Raw genomic sequence first — 22,080 nt, forward strand, 5'->3', positions numbered from 1 at the left:
ATTAAAAGGTACAATGCGAGCTAGTAAATAAACGAGTTATATTGAATGATGATTAATAGTGAAATGGTTAAGTAAATAGCATGTTAATGTTAATATGAATTGGTAAGAAAAATGTTGGTTATGTTAAACATGAAATGGTCATTTGTTGATAGATGAACATGTATTATGGATGATTAAGTTGAATTTGGTAATGTTTTTTTAATGTGAATTGATATGTTTTAGGTGCCATTTGAGGCATATTGGTATTTTGAATGTATGTGCTATGAATGTGTCAAATTGGTATGTTTTCTATTGAATTTATGCAGGTTTTGAGTAGGAATTATTGTGCATTTGAACATAGGTTATGCTTTGAATATGGTTAAACATGAACTAGGCCCTAAATGACATATTTTGTGCCACACAGTTTGGCCACACGATCGTGTGTCACACAAGGGTTAGTGACACGACTGTGTGCCACTAAAATATAGGATGTATAAGAAGCACACGGTTCCCAATTGATACAGGGGCTGGCCATACGCCCATATGACTACTGTAGTTATGGTCATTTAGTTTTCATACAGTTTCAATTTGTTACACAGCCCAGCCACATGGCCATGTGACTTTTGTTGAATATTGGCATTTTGACCCACACGACCATAGTGAGTTACACGGTTTGGATACATGGTCGTGTGACTCCAATTCTACACGGTTATAGCTTGTTACACGGTTGTGTGACCCCTATTTTACACAATTGCCCTTCTTTTTTTGTAAAAGTTTCAAAATGATCCTTGTTTGATATCGGGTCAATTCAAGAGCTTTTGTAAGCTCAATTTAAACCAAATTTCGTTTGCAAAGTATGATTTATGTGAATGTTTGTATTTATTTAATGTATAATTGATTTTTTATGAAACACGTGTAATTGTTTTGTTAATTATTGTAGCATCTTGCCACTCGAGTCTGACGACCGAACCGGGTGAGGGGTGTTACATACATACTTGTGGAATTAAAGTTTGGGGATAGCTTTGATTTCCTAATTGAGTGGCCCATGCATCCAAATGATTTATGTAACTTTAAGCCTTCATTAGAAACTTATGAAGGAGGCTGAAAAGCAGTTTAATGACTTGAGAATGGAGGGTTTCATTGTGCTACCTTATGATATAACCATTCATAGAATTTGAAACACTGTCTTGGTTGAGTAATTCCATTTAGCTTCCATAATATTGACTTCTAGTGAAGGTTCACCAATAACTGTATGAGGGCGCATTATACCCATGCCTAGCCACACAACAGTGAATATGTGGTGTCTGGGATTTTGTTTGGCCTAGAGGAGAAGGCGTAGTTGTATGTAGTACATTTTGGACTATGTCTTGATCGTAAGTGAGGGGCCCTTAAAGGCGTAACACATGTAACATTATTAGACCCTTCCGAGGTTGAAGAATGACAATATAATATAGGAAATAGGGTCTAAAAGTTGTCTAGGGGTCTGGGGCTAATGCACACACTACCGCGAAGCATATTAATGTTAGCACTATTGCTGGTGCGAGAACCAGTTGATCATCCGTGGCACGTTCTTACTCTCAGGCTTTAGGTGAGGAAATAACTTCTGCAACTTCCACTCTTGTAATTGAAATTTCCTCACATGGGGAGGAAGCTTCTTTCGATATCCCTACATTGGGAATGGATATATATGTGCATACCCTTTGGGAATTCATTAACCAGTAAAAGGAGTGGGAAAATCTGTGCTAGAGGGCTCATATAAGAGGGCTGAGAATTTTAGTTGTACGTTCTCCACAACTATTTTATTTTTATAACTTGTGAATTTGAGTTGTTGCTTTAAGTCTGATTGTTTGTCTTGCTTGTGTAGCTACTTCAACAGTCATAATCGAAGGGATGGATGCTAATTTTATAGATTGTTATTCCTGTCCCCAATAGAAAGAGAGCTAACAACCCATCAAGTAATCAATTAAAAAGGGGTAGGACCAAAACTACAATGGTTCGTTCCTGTGAAGTGGTGATCAATAAGCCATCTCCTACTACAACTAATCCCAACACACTCATTGTGACGAGCCAAGGTGTATTTGGGATCTTTTTTAGTGATTATGTGTTGGGATTTAGTGCTTTTAGTGTAGTTATTTCATCATAGATATATTTGTAATCTTTCGAATAGATTGGTTTAGATAAAATTCCATCATTCACATTTTTATTGTTTGTATTTGTCCTCAATGGTTTTTACATGCAAAACAAAATGTATAAGCATATATTGGCTCACTGATTACCTTACGTTTGACTAATATTAACGTACATTATGTGGTTGGATCATAATGCAAGAAGACAACTTATATTAGTAGGTAATCTAAATGGTTTGTAGTCTGATGAATCGAAATTGAGTAAATCAATTCAAGACTACTATGTTGTTTATTAAGTCTAATTGGGGGATACCTTGTCCTAGGTATTGGAATGGATAACTCTCAAAAGATAGAGACATAAATGTAACTGACTAGACTGACAGTAAATCGGATTGGACCCAAGTAGAATAGATCCTAGATTTGTTTATGAATTTATTCACTTATGACATTCATAGTGTGACTTACCTAAATCCCAAGCAAGTGATGCATTGTGTGTGCATGACTCGTGTACTTTGATGTATTGTTAACTTGTGTTCAATTAGTAATAGAGTTGAAAGTTGGTACGTTGGATATACAGCTTTTGCATAACATAGCTTCACGTACAATAGTAGAATTCATAACCCAATAAAGAGTAAATGATATCCTCTCATTGGCATTACATAATAGGTGGGAAACAAGTCATTTTTCTTAAGATGAATTATTTAATTACTGTTTGTTAGTAATTTATTTTTCATGAAGTAAGATGTAATGATTATCAGGAAATAAAATAGGATCATATTGAGAGAACAAATTTATCCCAAAGAGATTAAAGATATCCTATGAGGGTACCACATATGACAAGGTCATTGGACGAACATTTAATAAAGCAACTTTTGTAATGGTATATAATAGGGAGAGCTCAATCATGGGACTTTAGTGGAATGACTTCATGATTAAATAATGTTGTAATTAATAGACAAAGATTTGGAACTTAATTAAAAATTATTTGAATCCTAATTATATATGTCTAGTTGGTTCCTCCATTAGCTAGATATAACCTTGATGGTTTACATTAATCGATGAAATAGAAACATGTGAAACAATGGACTAGAGAAATAGATCGCATGTATCATTATCTACAGTGAATACGTCTTCTCGCTATAAACAAGAAGTGACTCAAAAATTAATTTATATATTTGAATTATTATTTAATTATTCTAAAATTAAATAATTAAAGTTCGAAGAAGAAATTAAATTAATTCAATCAGCATAGTTTCTTAAGAACAAGATTAATTAAATTAATTTACTAAAATTTTAAAAAGGTAAAGTGGTTATGACTTTAATTGAATTAAATTCGGGTTGAGAAAATAATTTAATAAGTATAATTAATTAGATTAAATGAATAAGTAATATTTTTGACATAAGAAAATATTTATTGGTTTTGAAATATCTTCAATAATTATCCCACAACTTCCTTCATATCTAAGTAAAATAATCACCTTGGTCTCCAAGTAAAAAGATAAGGACAAGTATAACGATAAGGATAGAAAAAAGCATAGCCTGACAATAATTTGCGAATAGTGTAACAATCATGAAGATCAAAGTAAAAAAATGCCAATTTTATAATGTAGTTGAACTATCTTGAAGGCATATTCAAACTGTTGTTCAAAGGTTTGTCCCAACAACTGTTCAAACAAGGACAAAACATGGTGATAAAACATGTAATTCGAGAAACTATTCAAACATGAGAAGATACTTCAAATACAAGACAACTAAGATCCCAACATTTTTCATCTTTCTATTCTTTCACCATTCAATTTTCTATCTTTTTTATTTCCTTTGTTCTCTACCATGTAAAACTATTTGTCATTACAAAGGAAACACATGCCCTTGGATTCTATTTTGCCGCTGGGCATCCCATGAATAAGTTGAATTTGGGTGCGTAGTTGGCTAAAAGGATGGTGGATTGGTACTTGTGGCTGTTGGTAGGTTACAGTAGTTTAGCCTCCACATGAGAGAGGAATTCAAGTAATATTGTTGGTGTTTGACCTTGAGGAAGTGGACCAACAGGGCCCTTGTGTCATATAATTGGAGTTTAATTTAGGCATGATACACGATGGGAGGTTTATGTACCCTTACGTTATGTAATTATCAACCATGGCATAAAAAAATTATGGTCTAATTAATTCTGCTAGTCAAATACTTTCTGGAAATTACAACTCTTTGCAATTACAAAAAGTATAATTCAATTATTTTGCTTTCAAAATCCAATCACTGAAAAGTAAAATCTTTCCAACACTTTTTCTTTGTTCACAAAATTTGAACTCAAGATATTAATTTATTCAACCCAATATTGGTCATTTTAAAGTATTTTGTTTAAAAAGTCTTTGTACTCTTTTAAAATTTAAAATTAATCATGTATTTTATTTTTGAGATATTAAATCCTATTACTTTTTTTATTTAAAAATTATGGTCTCTCCATTTAACTATTACTGATGTGATAATTAGAAAATAAATATAATATTTTTTTTAACTCTCAATATTTATAATTTTTTTATTAATTTAATCATTGCTCTTTAAAAGTTAATACTTTTTTATTATAATTTATATAATCTTCTTCCTTTCTCCGTAAGTATCTGTTACACTGCAACTCTTTTTACTGCCATTTTCCCGCATATCTTCCTCTCATATTACTTTGCTTTTCATAAAAAATAATATTATATAATTTTCATTCTACAATTAAAACCTTAAATTGTAAGCATTAAGGGCTAAAAAGTTTTTCTATCTATTTTATAATCGCCATATCAACAAAAATTAATGAAAAATGGACAAAGGGATCAAAATTTTTAAATAAAAAAGTTGTTGAGTGTTTTTTCGTTCTGTCATATTGAAGGGGACAATCAAATATTTATGCACTTGATTATTATTCATGGAATTGATATTCTTGGTAAGCTCTATACATGCTGGATACGTTTATTGTTCTGGTTTGCTTGCTAGACTTCGTAGCCACCACATGCGAACTCCTTGCACATGTGAACTAGGACAGCGAACTACCCTTGCTAGCCCCTTTGCCTTACCCCTCTACAAGACCTGCATGCATCCAACTGGTTGGGCCTAACCGGGTCGCGAGTAGGCAATCCAGATTTTATCTGGGTTTCAGGTTGGTGATCACAAATACGAAACAATCTAGTCCCCCTATTGGATTTAAAGGGAGTTATAAAGTGGCACTCCTTAGAGCCATCACTTCGCATTTATACAACTTGTTGAATACGCAACCACTAAAGCATGACGTTAGTCTCACCACATATACGGAGGGTTATAAAGTGATGTTCCTTAAAACTATCACTTCACATTTAGACAGTTTGTTGAATACGCTGCGACCACTGAAGCATGACATTAGTCTCGCCACATGTGCGGGTGGATCATGTCTATCTGCATCTGGTCGTTGGTGCTCATCGGTTATTTGAATCGTCAAAACACGGGAAAGAGAAACTCTTTAAAAATAGGGTTTCAAAAGCCTTAAAACTCACAAACTTAACACTTTCTGCAACCAGAGTTGATCGAGGCTTTTCTTCAAGGTAAATCTTGTTAACTTCTTCGTTCTAGATTTTAACTTTCTTCTTCTTCTTTTTTTATTTTTTTTATTGAAACTATGTCAAGAATGAGAGGGGCTGGTGGTCGGATAACTCCCAGCTATCCACACGAGAACGTGCAAAAAAAGTCTCTGTAGAAGCCAACTTTTGCGTATACACAACAAAAGAAGAAGAGATGACTCAGGCTTTAGCCATGCGAGGGATTAAAATCCCCAACTTCACTTACGACTTCCCCATTCTTGAGGAGCCACATAGGTTGAGTGACATTAGTGATGGTAACTTACTGCTCTCCTCCACGTTCTAAAAGCTAGATTCTATTTGCCCTTGAACCCGTTCTTCTGTCATCTTCTCCAATAGTACAGGATCGCTCTTGGTCAGCTTTCTGGGTTTTCTTGGTGGATTGCAGTGGCTTACTTCATCGATTGCTACCGACGTAATGAAGTGTCACAGCTTGCGGTTTTTCAACGTTTATGTTTGTTGAAAGCCCAGAACTAAGGGAATTTACTGGGCTTCTACTATTTCTCTCCTCACGAACAGGTTAAGACTATAATCGCCAACTGATGTTTTAATCTTCAACTGAATTGAGGGAAATACATTAGGGTGAAATGTAGGCTCAGCGATTGGTTTGGTTTGCCAACAGAGTGGTCGTACCAAACAGGGACATGTGTCTATTTAAGTGAAGCATTACAACAAATAATGGTAGAGCCCAACTTGAAAGGCTTCACACTAGCAATCCTCTGGTTGTAGAGGATGTTATAAGTGCAATGAATGTGTTTCGGTATTGTTTGAAAGGCTTTAACCCCAATGGATAGAAGCGGGGCGACAGTAGGGAAGTGGCCAAAGCTGCTGGTGCGTGACCTAAAAGACAGACATGGCCTTATGGGGCTAGAGATGACCTGGGTCTGATATTAACAGGATATAACGAGGAGCCTAGGAACTTCTTTTACAGTTTCTGCAGGATGAAACTTCGCCCTTGGATCTCAGCGGTCTCATCGCACAAAGAAAGTTATGCAAATATTAATTTGATAATTGCTTTCGCTGACCTTGGAATTATTATTGGTGCAGGCACAGCTCGCGGTTTTGGAAGCGATTTAGAGGAAACTACTAGTCTGTCTCGTGAAATTAACAAAGTCATGGACCTGCAAGCTTCTCTGAAGGATATGTACAAGAAGCGCAGAACCGATGTGGGGCCTATGAATGTGGTTATCAGCAGTAAAGAGGAGACAGATAGTGGAAGACTAAAGTATTACCGTAAAAGGAAAGTAGATCATACTAGGCCTTCTTCTATGATAACCGCTACTCTTATTTCTCCCTCAATAAGCTCGCCATCAATAGCCCATACAAGTTTTTTGATTGCTGCTCATGGCATCTCTCCTCTTTCTACTCCTCATTGTATTCTTTCTTTTTTACCTCTTGTTGAGGAAACCTTATCTGGAGAGGATGGTGAGCTATTCCCGCGGTGTGGACGTATGAGTATGTGAGAGTACCCCTATGAACCTAGCAAAGTGGTGGAGAAGTGGAAGGTTTTTTTACCAGAAACTACAGAAAGGTAAATGTGCATCGCTGAGTCATCGAGTGGTGCAAAGAATCCTCTACTGTCAAAGCTTACCTCATCCTTGCAAGTTCTGCTGGCTGAGGCTACTATGGTTAACTTAAGCCTTAATGAAAACGTTGGTAAAGTTGAGGCCAGTCAAAGGGAGCTCGAGGAAACTAAGGGGGATTTGGAGAGAACTCGCAAGTTATACCTCAAGATTAGGAAGGAGAATAAAGATCTTTATAGATAAATTATAGAGATCGTTGGCCGTCTGGAAGCTGCTAAGGTCAAAATTGATGAGTTATTTGAGAAGGTCGCAGTTGAAAAAGAAAGAAAAGAGGCCGTGGACTGATTTGAAGAAAATGACTAAAGAGCATAAGGTAACCGTGAATCAAATTGTTGAAGAATAGGAAACTGCTATGGCAAGGTCAGAGTAGAAACAAACAGAGGCCTTAGAGAAATTTAAAGGGAAGACTCTGAAGAACTTGAGTAACCTTGATTAAGAGCTCAAGTCGAATGAACTTATGCATGCCCAAGTTGTAGGTGGCCTTTTTGATGCTCGCGGGGTTGACCTCGATGCTCTCTACGATGTGGATATGAACCAACTGAGTGTCAATGTTCGCTACCCTTCTAAAGTTTCCTAGGATGAGTTCACATCCAAAATAAGAAACTCAAAAGGCTTTTACCAGGATGAAGACCTAGCCGAAACCAACACTACTCCTGTTGACAACAATGAAGCCAATGAGGACCTCGCTGAAGCCAATGTTGCTCCTACTAATGGTAATGACCACATTGAAGTTGTTGGAAGAGAAGGAGAAAATGAGATCTTCAGCGACCATGAATGGGCTGATAATATGCTTTAATTGTAACTTTGTATTAGTTTTCTCATCTTGAAATGAAAATTTTAACTTTGAAAATTTTCAAATTTGCTTGTTACTATTATGACATCATATCCTTTTGTGGACTTATTTTATCTTTTCGCATAACACTACTGCGTGTACCAAAAATTTGAACTTAAAAAAATTTTTAAAGATATTCTCAGAAACTTTTAATTGACTTAGTGTAATTCAAAGGTTCTGTTTTAAGTGACTTATCATCAATTTTGACTTGAGTGTTCTTAAACATCTGTATTGTGAATTTAAGTAAGCAAACTCGAAGGAAATTAAGTTACGATCTCAAATCAATTAAGCCTTAAGTACCACACAAGAAGGTAGCTTTGCTAGTTGTGTTGGATCTGCGAGCTTAACTATGCGAGCTCTTATAATGTCAACTGGGAGCATAGGTCTGCGAGCTGCTTTAGAAGTTGTGATTTTAAACCGTCAAACCTTTAGGACATCAACTGGAAGCGTATGTTCGCTAGCTGCTTTAGAGGTTTCGATCTTAAACCGTTAAACCTTTATGACATCAACTAGGAATGTAGGTTTGCTAGTTGCTTTGGAGGTTATGATCTTAAACCGTCAAACCTCTATGACATCAACTGGGAGCGTAGGTCTGCTAGTTGTATTGGAGCTGCGAGCTTAACTCTTCGAGCTTTTATAATGCCAGCTGGGAGCGTGGGTCCGCTAGCTACTTTGGAGGTTACGACCTTAAACCGTCAAACCTTTATGTCAAACCTTTATGACATCAGCTGGAGCGTAGGTCCGCTAGCTATGCTGGAGCTGCGAGCTTAACTCTGCAAGCTCTTATAATGTTAGCTAAGAGCGTAGGTCCGCTAGTTGTGTCAGAGTTACGAGCTTAACTCTACGAGCTCTTATAATGCCAGTTGGGAGCTTAAGTCCGCTAGCTGCTTTGGAGGTTGTGATATTAAACTATCAAACCTTTAAACTATACAAAGTACAAGTGTTTATAAAGAGAATATTTTTATTCAATGAGTAAGAAATTACACATAGTATTTCTTAAGGTGATGAGCATTCCGTGTTTACGGTAGAATTGTACATTTCATTTTTGCTAACTTGTACACTCCATAACCTATCTTCTCAATGAATTTGTATGGCCCTTCCTAGTTTGGAGCCATTTTCCCTTATTCCGAAGCTGGAAAACTAGCCTTGGTGTTTCTAAGGACAAGATCACTTAGTTGGAATTACTTGTTCTTAACCTTAGAGTCTTAGTACCAAGTTACTTGCTAAGCACATGCTGCATTCTTGATCTCCGCTACTTTTCTAAATTTATCGATGAGATTAAGGTTAAGTCTGGTAGCCTGTTGATTGACATCTTCATTAAAATATGTTGTCCTGTGCGACCGCATACCAATCTCAGCGGGAATTACTACCTCAACGCCATAGCCAAGGGAAAATATTATTGCTCCTGTTGCAGTATGATGCGAAGTTCGTAGGCCCAATAAGATTCCTGGTAGCTCATTTAACCACACCCTTAGCTTCAACAACCTTCTTTTTTAAGGTTGTTAGAATCTTCTTATTCATTGCTTTAGTTTGCCCATTCGTTTGTGGTATTTTAATAAAACTCTAAGCCAAAGCAATCTGAAGATCTACACAGAAATTTTTGAACTTTTCCTGAAACTGTGTGTTATTGTCTATGATAATCAGGTGAGGTACACCAAACCATCACACAATTGATTTCTAGAGAAAAGACTCCATTTGTTTCTCTATGATGGTCGCCAAAGGTTTAGCTTCAATCCACTTGGTGAAATGGTCAACAACCACCACTATGAATTTTTTCTGTACTATAGCCATCGGGAATGAATTGAGAATATCAATTCCCCAAGTCACAAATGGTCAAGGGCTCGACATGACTAGAAGAGGTTTTACTTATTGTCGATGCACCTGAACATATCTCTGGCAGGAGTCGCATGTGCGAACCAAATGATGTGTATCCTTTTGAACTATAGGCTAGTAATACCCTTGCCTGAAAATTTTTTGGGTAGGTAGTCTTCCACCCAAATGGTCACCACAAATGGCTTCATGAATTTCTTACATTACGTACTCAACCTCAAACTATGATAAACATCGCAGCAGAGGATGCGAAAACCCATTTCTATATAGTACACCCATTAAAAGAGTATACTTAACAATTGTAGGTCAAAACTAATTATTTTAACTCGCTATGTAATTGAGTAATTTAACAATTATCTACATAGTACTCAAATGTCTAATTTATCGATTAAAATTTTTCGAGAGTATGTAACTTGTGACAATGACATACCTCGTAGCTTTATGTTGTAACCTTGTAAGCTCTTTCTTGTCCAGATTATCATACACTCTTTGTAATGTGCGAACTAAGTGAGCAATCAATGTCTCTTCCTGATCTATAGTCAAAACTTGTTGCATGTCATAGCTCGGGGTATCATTGTACTCCAATAAAAATTTTCCTCTTTGTTCAATGACAATAGAGGATGCAAATTTAGATAAAGCATTTGTACGTGTGTTGTCACTCCTTATGAGCTGCTTCATCTAAACTTTGTAAAATCCTACGAGCAGCTGAATTGCAACTGAATGATATCTCTTTAACACTACGTCCTTAACCTCGTACTCGTCACTCATTTACTTCGTCACTAATTGTGAATTTGTATGGATGATCATATCATTCACTCCTAGTTGGCGTGCTAGTTGTAACCCTGATATTAAAATTTCATATTCTATTGCGTTTATGGATGTTTGAAATCCAAAAGTTAATCTGTACCGCCATTCATTCCCTCTGGGATCAATCAGAAGTACTCCTGCTCCTGAACCTGCCTTGGTTGTGGAGCCATCAAAATACACTAGCTACATTTTCCAATTATCAATTGTATCTACAACCCCCTGAGGTGGACTAACTACTGGGTTACATACAACAGATGAAAAATAGATCTTAAAATAAAGTGTGAGTTGATCATAAATTATTATAAAAATAATAGGCTAAATTGTAACAGCTCGTTTTTCGGTGGTGATAGAACAACGGTTTTGGAACCACAAATTTCCATCGTGTTGACTCGTAAGTATTATTTATAAAATATTTACGGAGTCATTAGAGTAATATTAAAATTTGGTTAAGAAATTTTATCGTTTAGATAGTTAATTAAAAAAGGACTAAATTGAAAAAGATGCAAAACTTGGTAATTATTGCATTTAGATGATTTAATAGCTTAAATATCATAGGAAGGAGGACCTAAGTAGTAATTAAACCCTAGTTATTATTGTTGGACGGCTATTGGAATGAAAATAATAAAATAACACATGTTTTAATGGTAAAATAGTAATTAACATAAAATTAAAACAAAATAATTAGAAAAAGATAACATCTTCTTCTCCATTTTATTTTCAAAGTTGGCCAAAAACACCATAACAGAGAAGCTTAAAGATTCAGCTGGTTTGAGCCTCGCATGGGTAAGTTTTGAGTCCCGTTTTTAATGAATTTTATGTTTTTGAGATCGTTACAACTAGGTCCAACTAACTCGTACCTTCCTTTCTGAATCTGTTAAAAATTTAGAGGTTTCCATTGATGAATCTTGATTTTTTTTATGATAATTATGTGTTTGAAGCTTTGATTTTGGTATTTGGTTGTTTTATGAAGTAATTTTAATTAGTTTTTATTTAAGGATTAAATTATTAAAATGTCAAAATTTTAAGGTTTGATGGTGAATTAGATGTATAATTAGGACTGTTTAAGGGCCAATATTATTCGGTTGTAAATTTTGACTTTAGAAAATAGTTAATTTGATGATTTTCAGACTGTTAACTTGAGAAAATGATTTTTAGTTGTTAATTTGCAAAAGTTAGACAAGTTAGGGGTAATTGTGTAATTTTGAAAAATAAAATGTAACAGCCTGATTTTTAGTGGTGTTGGAAACAGTGGTTCGAGACCACCAAATCCAACGAGTAAGCTCGTAAATTTTTTTTTAGTCTTTATGAGTCAAATATGGTTTTAGAAATATTTTTGAAGTGGTAATTTATGTTTTATAATGAATTATTAGGTTAGAATGGTAAAACTCTAGGTCAAGTGGTTTTAGAAAATGAGGTATCGAGATCGTGTTTCTATAAACTGAGCCATAAATATTTATAAAAATATTTACGGAGTGCCATTAACATAGTATTAAAGCTACGTTAAAAAATTTTAACGTTTCGGTAGTTAATTGATTAAACAAGACTAAATTGAAAAAGGTACAAAACTTTCAAATTGTAAGAAATAATTGATTAAATGACTTACTTAATAAACAACGGAGGGCTTAAGGAGTAAATACGCCTAAAATAAAAGGGTAGGATGACATGTAAGTGTGAAATAATAAAATAAAGTAAACGGATGGCAAAATTGTAATTTGCATGAAATTAAACATACAAATTAAAATTAAAAGAGAATTCTAGACAACTTTCTTCTTCAACTTCAGTAAACCGACAAGGGAGAGAGTTTCTAAGCTGGTTTTTCTATTTTTGTTGCATGTGAGTCTAATTCTTACATGTTTCTTGTATTTTCATGTTTTTGAGATTGTTGCAATTAGGTACAACTAAATCCTACCTTAGTTTTTGATTTTATTAGAAATTTTGAAAGTTATCATTGATAAATAATAGATTTTTTTGATGAATAACATGGATTTAGAGTTTTAATTTTGTTGTATGATGATTTTATAAAGTGATTTTGTTAAATATTCATTTTAGGATCAAATTGTGAAAAAGTTAAAATGTTAGGGTTTGGTATTAAATTTATATTTTATTAAGAGCTGTATAATAGCCTATAATATTTAGATAAATTATTAATTGAGGAAAATTAGTTAATTTGATAGATTAACTAGTTAATAAACTAAATTACAAAAGTTGTAAAACTTTGAGGTAATTGTGTAAATTTGAAAATTGAAAGGTAGTAATTGTGAAATGAATTGGAACTAAAATATATGCTAATGAATGGTTAATTTTATATTTTAGATGAAGATCCCGTAGATACTCATAAAAAAGGAAAATTAGCAAAATAGTCCTTAAACTTCTGCAAATATTACAATTTAACCCAGGTAAGTTCGTACGGTTAAAAGTTAATAATTATATTTATTTGATGAATGGTATTATATATATTTATTCTATTGTTGAAAATGAATTATTGTTGAACTTATAATTTTGTATTGAATAATCGAATTAAATGGAATGTGAGATTTGAGTACATTCGTTATGTGGCACATGGCAATATTGGAGGAAAACGATGAATAATTACCCAAGTAAATCTGGGTTCAGTATTTGTTGCAAAATCTCGTGTTTTACTTTCTGTTTAGCTATTACGAGCTTCTATTTAACTCATATGAGTTTCTATTTAGGTCTTATGAGCTTTTGTTCAACTCTTATGAGTTTTTTTCAGCTCTTATGAGTTTCTGTTCAACTCTAATCGGTTTTTGTTTAGCTCTTATGAGATTCTGTTTAGCTCTCATGAGCTTTTGTTCAGTTTTCGGGATTCTTGAAATGATGTACTCTTATACGTAAGCCGTTCTTCAATTTGGGAAAGATTTGGTAAGGTGATTTATATATTGAAATCGAAAGACATATTATTTATTTTTGGTATTGACTTGAAACAAGTGTATTCATCGATTTAAGTTGTGGTTGACAGGGAGTTTACATGAATGATTTTATTTAATTGATTTGTTATAGTAGGTTCGGTAAGATTTATGTTTAACCCGCCGAACTTACTAAGCTTCATTAAGCTTATGTGTATTGTTTCTTGTCTTTGTAGATTTTCAGAAGGTTGGGTGATCGAATCAACATTCAAATCACACTATCCAATTTATTCTGATAGTTTTTGAAACATTCAATACGGTTTATATGGCATGTATAGGGTTGGCGTGGATTTGATTAAAATTTGGCTTGTGTAAATGTTAGGAGTGATGTTTTGTTTCTATAATCAATTTAAATATATATTTTGGTTTGGAAATGAAGTAAATTTGTGATGTGGGTGTGAATGATATATGTTTGTATGTATTTAATTTGTGGTAAACTTTAGTAGAATTGCTAGATTGATTAAATAGGTAAGTTTGAGTATTTGGGTATGTGTGATGATATGTTATGTTTAAAACATGACTTTGGCTTGTTTTGATTGCTTTGTTATGGGTTATTGATGTGTTAAAATGTTGTGTTTAGGTTGGTACCAAAATAGGTGAGAAATGTGGCCTTGAAATGGCATATTTTTGTTCACACAAGTAAAGACACGGGTGTGTGTCTCAGCAGTGTCTGACACATGGCCAAGTGACACGGCCGTTTGTCCTCTATAACTTAGAAATTTGTACAAGTCAGTATCCTCACACGGCCTAACACAGAGTCATGTGGCTTGGCCATGTGACCTAAGTAAGAGAGCTCCTAAGTTTGGACACGAGCTGGGACACGGCCGTGTGCCCTTATTTCGAATGCCCACACGGCCTGAGACACGGGCGTGTCTCTTGATCGTGTGAGCCACACGACCTAGCCACATGGGCTTGTGTCCCCTGTGCCTTTGAAAATTTTTGATGTTTCCTGAAAAAACAAATTTTCTCTAAGTACCCGGTTTAGTCTTGATTTATTTTTAATGTGTATTTTGGGCCTCGATGGCTCATATAAGGGACTTTATGATTGATTTATGATATGAATACTATATGATGAGAAATATCGGTTTACTTGATCTGTAAATATCGGTAATACTTTGTAACCCTATTCTGAAAATGTATACGGGTTAGAGGTGTTACATTTAGTGGTATCAGAGCATCAATTTAGCCGATTCTCAGACTGAACGTAGCGTGTGAAATATCTAAAAATACATACAATATAAATCTGTGATAGTGTGATATGTATGATCCGATCTAACCTTTGTTTTCTTATAGATAGTAAAGATGTCAGATGGATGTGAACGTGCTGACAATGATGAGGTTAATAGTAAAGCACCAACTTCTTAACATGGGACGAGTAGTAATGTCCAAATTCCTCCGGTTCAGGAACAAGAACTTAAAATCATATTCTTTGGGTATATGAACCACTGGTTCAACGAGTTTATGCAAGAAAGAAATCCGACTCAGCAACCTCTACCCGTACTATACCATCTGTAGTACCTCCGGTTGCACCTCCAAATCCTCCAGTGACTAAACCTACTAGACGTACTCCAATTGAAAAACTCAGAAAGTATGGTGCTGAAGAATTTGGAGTAGGTCAGAGGATGATCCAATTAAAGTTGAGTATTGACTTCAAAATATAATAAGGGTCTTCGGAATAATGGCTTGTTCCCCTGATGATTACCTTATATATGTTGTTTCATTATTAAAAAAGGAAGCATATAACTGGTAGTCGACAATAGTAGCTGTGGTACCAAAATTGAAAATTTCCTAGGAAATTTTCCAGACTGAATTTAAAAAGAAATATGTAGGAAAAAGGTATTTGGATAAAAAAAAGAGAGAATTTCTTGAGTTACGTTAAGGACATAGATCAATAGCTGAGTATGAGAGAGAATTTGTATATCTCAGTAAAAATGCTCAAGAAATTGTGTCAACTGAAGCAAAAATGTGAATCTGGTTTGAAGATGGGTTGAATGATGAAATTCGAATGATGATCGGAGGTAATGAAATACGAAAATTTGTTGTCTTATCTGATCGTGCACAGAAAATGGAAAAAGTGTACAACTGTAAGATGCAATGAGACAGGCAAAATCGAGAATTTTACAAAAGAGACTCTTCTAGTCTTAACTTTCAAATAAAAACAAGACGGGCCAATATGATTTCAGGGTGCCTACTAGACCAATTGATAATGTAGGTAGTGTACAACTTACTCTAAAGCGTAAATATAGATACTGTGGAAAATATCACCCTGGTGAGTGTAGAAGTAAAATGGGAGCCTGTTATAGGTGTGGATCAACTGATCATTTTATTCGTGATTGTCTCAAATTGCCAAGAGAAGATGATGAGCAGAAAGAAAAGGAATTGTCTACTTCTCAGAAAAGTAGATGCTCGGGCCAAAATAGTGCTACTAGTACTGCTCATTCAGGAATGAAAGATACTGTTGTTCGGTCAGAAGCTAAAGCACCTGCACGTACCTACGCCATTCGAGCTAGAGTGGAAGCTACTGCTCCAGATGTGATTGCTGGTATATTTTATCTCTTTGATGTTACTGTGTATGTTTTGATTGACCCTGGGTCAACTCATTCTTATATTTTCACTGCATTAGTAACAAAAAGAAAGTTGCCTTGATTATGATATTCAAGTTACTAATCCATTAAGTCAAAGTGTGATAGTTAATTTAGTTGGTCGAAATTGTCCACTGAAAGTTAAGAGCTGTGAATTCCCTGCTGATTAGATGTTGTTACCCTTTCAGGAATTTGATGTTATCCTGGCAATGGATTGGTTAGTTTTTCATGATGTTGTGGTAAATTGTAGACAGAAATGGATTAATTTGAATGTCAAACAGGATAGATGATTTCAGTTGCGTCTGAGAATCCGAAAGATGTTACCATTTGTTAGTGAGTTTGCTGATGTATTTCCTAAAGAATTTTCGGGTTTACCTCCTAACCGTGAAGTGGAGTTTGTAATTGATTTGATTCCTAGAACTGCTCTGATATCAGTAACACCATACTGTATGGCACCAGCTGAACTAAAGGAATTAAAAGCATAGTTGCAAGAGTTATTAGACCGAGGGTTTATCAGACCAAGCATGTCTCCTTGGGGTGCACCTGTTTTGTTTGTGACAAAGAAAGACGGTTCTTTGAGATTGTGTATAGACCACAAACAATTTAATAAAGTCACAATTAAAAACAAATACCCTTTACCACGTATCAATGATTTGTTTGATCAATTGAAAGGTGCCGCAGTGTTCTTGAAAATAGACCTTAGATCTGGGTATTATCAATTGAAGGTTAAAGAATGTGATGTGCTAAAAACTGCTTTCAGAACTCGTTATGTTTATTATGAGTTTTTGGTAATGCCATTTGGTTTGACTAATGCCCCTGTTGCTTTTATGGATTTAATGAACCGAATTTTTCAACCTCACTTGGATAGATTTGTGGTTGTGTTTATTGACAACATACTAATCTATTCAAAGACAGAATCTGAGCATACACAACATTTAAGGATCATACTACAGACTTTGAGAAAAAAACAGTTGTATGCAAAGTTTAGTAAATGTTAATTCTGGCTCCGTGAGGTTGGATTTTTAGGTCATATAGTATCAGCTGATGGGATTCGAGTTGATCCGAGTAATGTTTTTGCTGTGATAAATTGGAAAACTCTGAAAAATGTTTCAGAAGTGCGAAGTTTTCTGGGTTTACCAGGTTACTACCGACGCTTTGTCAAAAACTTTTCAATTATTATTTTACCGATGACCCAATTCTTTCAAAAAATGTGGAGTTTGTTTCGTCGGAAGAGTGTCAACAGAGCTTTGATCAGCTAAAGAAAATGTTGACTGAAACTCCAATCTTGACTCAGCCAGAATCTGGTGTAACGTATGTTGTTTATAGTGATGCATCTCTCAATGGTTTGGGTTGTGTACTAATGCAGTCAGGAAAGGTAGTAGCTTATCCTTCTCAACAATTAAAGTCGTATGAGAAGAATTATCCTACACATGATCTTAAGTTGGCTGCGATCATATTCGCTTTTAAGATTTGGAGACATTAATTATACAGCGAGAAATGTTACATGTTCACAGATCACAAAAGTTTAAAGTATTTCATGACCCAGAAAGAATTGAATTTAAGAAAGATGTGTGGTTAGAATTACTCAAAGATTACGATCTAGTTATTGATTACCACCCGAGAAAGGCTAATGTGGTTACGGATGCATTTAGTCGAAAATCGTCATTGTTTGCACTCCGAGCATTGAACGCTCATTTAACTCTTACTGAAGATAGTTCTGTATTAGCTGAATTGAGAACGAAACCCCTGTTTCTGTAACAAATTCGAGAATTGTTAAATGACGATCCAAAATTGGTGTAGAAACGACAGATGGTTCAGGATAATCTGAGTTCAGAGTATAGTGCTAATGGTAGTGGTATGTTTCGTTATCGCAATAGAATTTGTGTTTAGAATAATTTGGATTTGAAAAATGATATTCTTTTTGGAGCTCATAGTAGCACGTACTCCATTCATCCGGGGATTACAAAGATGTATTGTGACTTAAAACAAATGTATTGGTGGCCGGGTATAAAACAGGAAATCTATGAATATGTAGCTAAACGTTTGATATGTCAGCAGGTGAAAGCAAAACATTAGGTACCAACGGGTTTATTACAACCTGTTATGATTCCTAAGTGGAAGTGCGAACGAGTCACAATAGATTTTGTATCTGGCTTACCTGTAACTCCGGGAAAGAAAGATTCGATCTGGGTGATTGTTAATAGATTGACTAAATCGACACATTTTATTCCAGTAAAAACAGACTTTACACTGGAAAAACTAGTGGAACTGTATATGTCTGAGATTGTAAGATTACATGGAGTTCCGACCTCTATTATTTGGATTGAGATCCAAGATTTACATCGAGATTTTAGAGTAATTGTAGCACAGCATTTCATCCTCAGACTGACGGACAATCAGAATGAGTAATTCAGATACTAGAAGATATGTTGAGATATTTTATACTCAAATTTGGAGGTAGCTGGGAAATGTATTTACCGTTAGCTGAATTTGCATATAATAATTATCAATCCAGTTTAAAAATGGCACCATTTGAAGCTCTTTATGAGAGAATATGTAAAACACCATTATATTGGTCTGAACTGAGTGAATCCAAACTAGTAGGAGTTGATTTGATCCGCGAGACTGAGGATAAATTTTGGATTATCAGGGATAGTTTGAAAGCTGCTTCTGATCGTCAGAAATCGTATGCAGATTTGAAAAGAAAAGATATAGAATTTGCTGTTGGGATCGGGTATTCTTAAAAGTCTCTTCATAGAAGAAAGTATTACGGTTCGACAAGAAAGGAAAGCTAAGTCCAAGATTTATCGGACCGTATGAAATCGTTAAAAGAATCAGCCTTGTAGCTTATAAATTAGCTTTGCCTCCTGAACTTGAGAAAATTCATAATGTGTTCCACGTATCGATGCTGAGACGGTACAGATCTAATCCTACACATGTGATTCCTCATAGTGAGATTGAGCTATAGCCAAATAAAACGTATTCGGAAGAACATGTGAGAATTTTAGCTCGAGAGGTTAAAGAATTGCAAAATAAACGAGTACCATTGGTAACAGTATTGTGGCATCGTCATGGTTCGGAAGAAGCGACTTGGGAAACAGAACAATCAATGAGGTCATAATTTCTGAATCTATTCTCAGGTAACAAATTTCAAAGACAAAATTTCTTAAAGGGGAAGAGTTGTAACAGCCTGATTTTCAGTGGTGTCGGAAACAGTGGTTCGAAACCACCAAATTTGACAAGTAACCTCGTAAATTTTATTATCTAGTATTTACGAGTCAAATGTGGTTTTAGAAAGATTTTTGAACTGGTAATTTATGTTTTATAATGAATTATTAGGTTAGAATGGTAAAATTCTAGGTCAACTGGTTTTAAAAAATAAGGTATCGAGACCTCGTTTCTATAAAATGAGCCATAAATATTTTTATAAATATTTACGAAGTGCCATTAAGATAGTATTAAAGTTTTGTTGAAAAATTTTAACATTTCTGTAGTTAATTGATTAAAAAAGACTAAATTGAAAAAGGTGCAAAACTTGCAAATTATAAGAAATAAGTGATTAAATGACTTAATTAATAAACAAGGGAGGACTTAAGGAGTAAATATGCCTAAAATAAAAGGGTGGGATGGCATGTAAGTATGAAATAATAAAATAAAGTAAATGGATGGAAAAATTGTAATTTGCATGAAATTAAACATACAAATTGAAATTAAAAGAGAAATCTTGACAATTTTCTTCAACTTTAGTAAACCGACATGGGAGAGAGTTTCTAAGCTGGTTTTTCATGTTTTTGCTGCACGTGAGTCTAATTCTTACCCGTTTCTTGTAATTTTTATATTTTTGAGATTGTTACAATTAGGTACAACTAAATCCTACCTTAGTTTTTTATTTTACTAGAAATTTTGAAAGTTACCGTTGATTAATAATAGATGGTTTTCATGAATAACATGGATTTAGAGTTTTAATTTTGTTGTATGATGATTTTTTAAAGTTATTTTGTTAAAAATTGATTATAGGATCAAATTGTGAAAAAGTTAAAATATTAGGGTTTGGTATTAAATTTATGTTTAATTAAGAGTTGTATAGTAGCCTAGAATATTTAGATAAATTATTAATTGATGAAAATTAGTTAATTTGTAATTAACTAGTTAAAGGACTAAATTAAAAAAGTTGTAAATGTTTGAGATAATTGTGTAAATTTGAAAATTGAAGGGTATTAATTGTGAAATAAATTGGAACTGAAATATATGCTAATGAATGAGTAATTTTATATTTTAGATGAAGATCCTGTAGATACTTGTGAAAAAGGAAAATTAGCGGAATAGTCCCTAAACTTTTACAAATATTACAATTTAACCCAGGTAAGTTCGTACGATTAAGCTTTAATAATTATATTGATTTGATGAATGGTATTATATATATTTATTCTATTGTTGAAAATGAACTATTGTTGAAGTTATAATTTTGTATTGAATATTCGATTAAATGGAATGCGAGATTTGAGTACATTCGTTATGTGGTGCATGGAGATATTGGAGGAAAACGACAGCAAATTACCCAAGTAAACTGAGGTTCAGCATTTGTTATGAAATCTCGTGTTTTACTTTTTTTAGCTTTTATGAGCTTCTGTTTAACTCGTATGAGTTTCTGTTCAGCTCTTATGAGCTTCTGTTAAACCCTTATGAGCTTCTGTTCAACCCTTATTGGTTTCTGTTTAGCTCTTATGAGCCTCTGTTCAGCTTTCGGGCTTCTAAAAACGATGTACTCTTATTCGTAAGTCGTTCTTCAATTTGGGAAAGATTTGATAAGGTGATTTATATATTGAAATCGAAAGACATATTATTTATTTTTAGTATTGACTTGAAACAAGTGTATTCATCGATTTAAGTTGTGGTTGACAGGGAGTTTACATGAATGATTTTTATTTAATTGATTTGTTATAGTAGGTTCGGTAAGATTTATTTAATTGATTTATGTGTATTATTTATTACCTTCGCAGATTATCGAAAGGTTGAGCGATCGGATCAACACTCAAATCACACTATCTAGCTTATTTTGGTAGTTTTTGAAACATTTAATACGGTTTATATGGCATGTATAGGGTTGACGTGGATTTGATTAAAGTTTGGCTTGTGTAAATGTCAGGAGTGATGTTTTGTTTATATAATCAATTTAAATATATATTTTGGTTTGGAAATGAAGTAAATTTGTGATTTGTGTGTGAATGATTTATGCTTATATGTATTTAATTTGTGGTAAACTTTAGTAGAATTGCTAGATTGATTAAATAGGTAAGTTTGAGAATTTGGGTATTTGTGATGATATGTCATGTTTAAAACATGATTTTGGCTTGTTTGATTACTTTGTTATGGCTTATTGATGTGTTAAAATGTTGTGTTTAGGTTGGTACAAAAATGGGTGAGAAATGTGGTCTTGAAATGGCCTATTTTCGTCCACACGGGTAGAGACACGGACGTGTGTCTCAGCCGTGTCTGACGCACGGTCAAGTGACACGGCCATGTGTCCCCTGTAACTTAGAAATTTGTACAAGTCAGTATGTTCACACGGCCTAACACACGGGCGTGTGGCTTGGCCGTGTGACCCAAGTAAGAGAGCTCCCAAGTTTGGAAACCGGCTGGACATTGCCGTGTGCCCCTATTTCGAATGCCCACACGGCCTGAGACACGGGCATGTGTCCCCAGCACCTTTGAAAATTTTTTATGTTTCTTGAAAAAAAAATTCTCTGGGTACTGGGTTTAGTCTTGATTTATTTCTAATGTGTATTTCGGGCCTCGAGAGCTCATATAAGGGACATTAAGATTG

General features: G+C 34.4%; 1 protein-coding gene across 3 annotated transcripts; it reads left to right on the plus strand.

The window, feature by feature from the left end:
- The first annotated feature begins 5,023 nt into the window (after positions 1–5,023).
- On the plus strand, positions 5,024–8,267 carry LOC121219847 (uncharacterized). 3 transcript variants are annotated; one of them, XM_041098358.1, is made up of 3 exons: positions 5,354–5,662; positions 5,745–5,952; positions 6,743–8,267. In XM_041098358.1, exons 2-3 carry the CDS (start codon positions 5,853–5,855, stop codon positions 7,156–7,158), a joined length of 516 nt encoding a protein of 171 aa, XP_040954292.1. In that variant the 5' UTR covers positions 5,354–5,662; positions 5,745–5,852; the 3' UTR covers positions 7,159–8,267. The 3 variants fall into 3 exon arrangements, 2 of the variants coding, with proteins under 2 accessions (XP_040954294.1, XP_040954292.1); XR_005916822.1 differs by lacking the exon at positions 5,745–5,952 and having other exon boundaries at positions 5,024–5,662; XM_041098360.1 differs by having other exon boundaries at positions 5,353–5,952.
- The last annotated feature ends 13,813 nt before the right edge of the window (positions 8,268–22,080 follow it).

Source organism: Gossypium hirsutum, chromosome D08 (assembly GCF_007990345.1).
Source record: "Gossypium hirsutum isolate 1008001.06 chromosome D08, Gossypium_hirsutum_v2.1, whole genome shotgun sequence".
In the NCBI taxonomy this organism is placed as follows: domain Eukaryota; kingdom Viridiplantae; phylum Streptophyta; class Magnoliopsida; order Malvales; family Malvaceae; genus Gossypium; species Gossypium hirsutum.

What these genes read in the sequence shown, in the direction of transcription:
- LOC121219847 (XM_041098360.1), top strand. Translation starts at nt 5,853, where the DNA reads ATGACTCAGGCTTTAGCCATGCGAGGGATTAAAATCCCCAACTTCACT. An exon ending in GTTGAGTGACATTAGTGATG is followed by an intron (nt 5,953 to 6,742) that starts GTAACTTACTGC and finishes TTATTGGTGCAG; the next exon opens with GCACAGCTCGCGGTTTTGGA.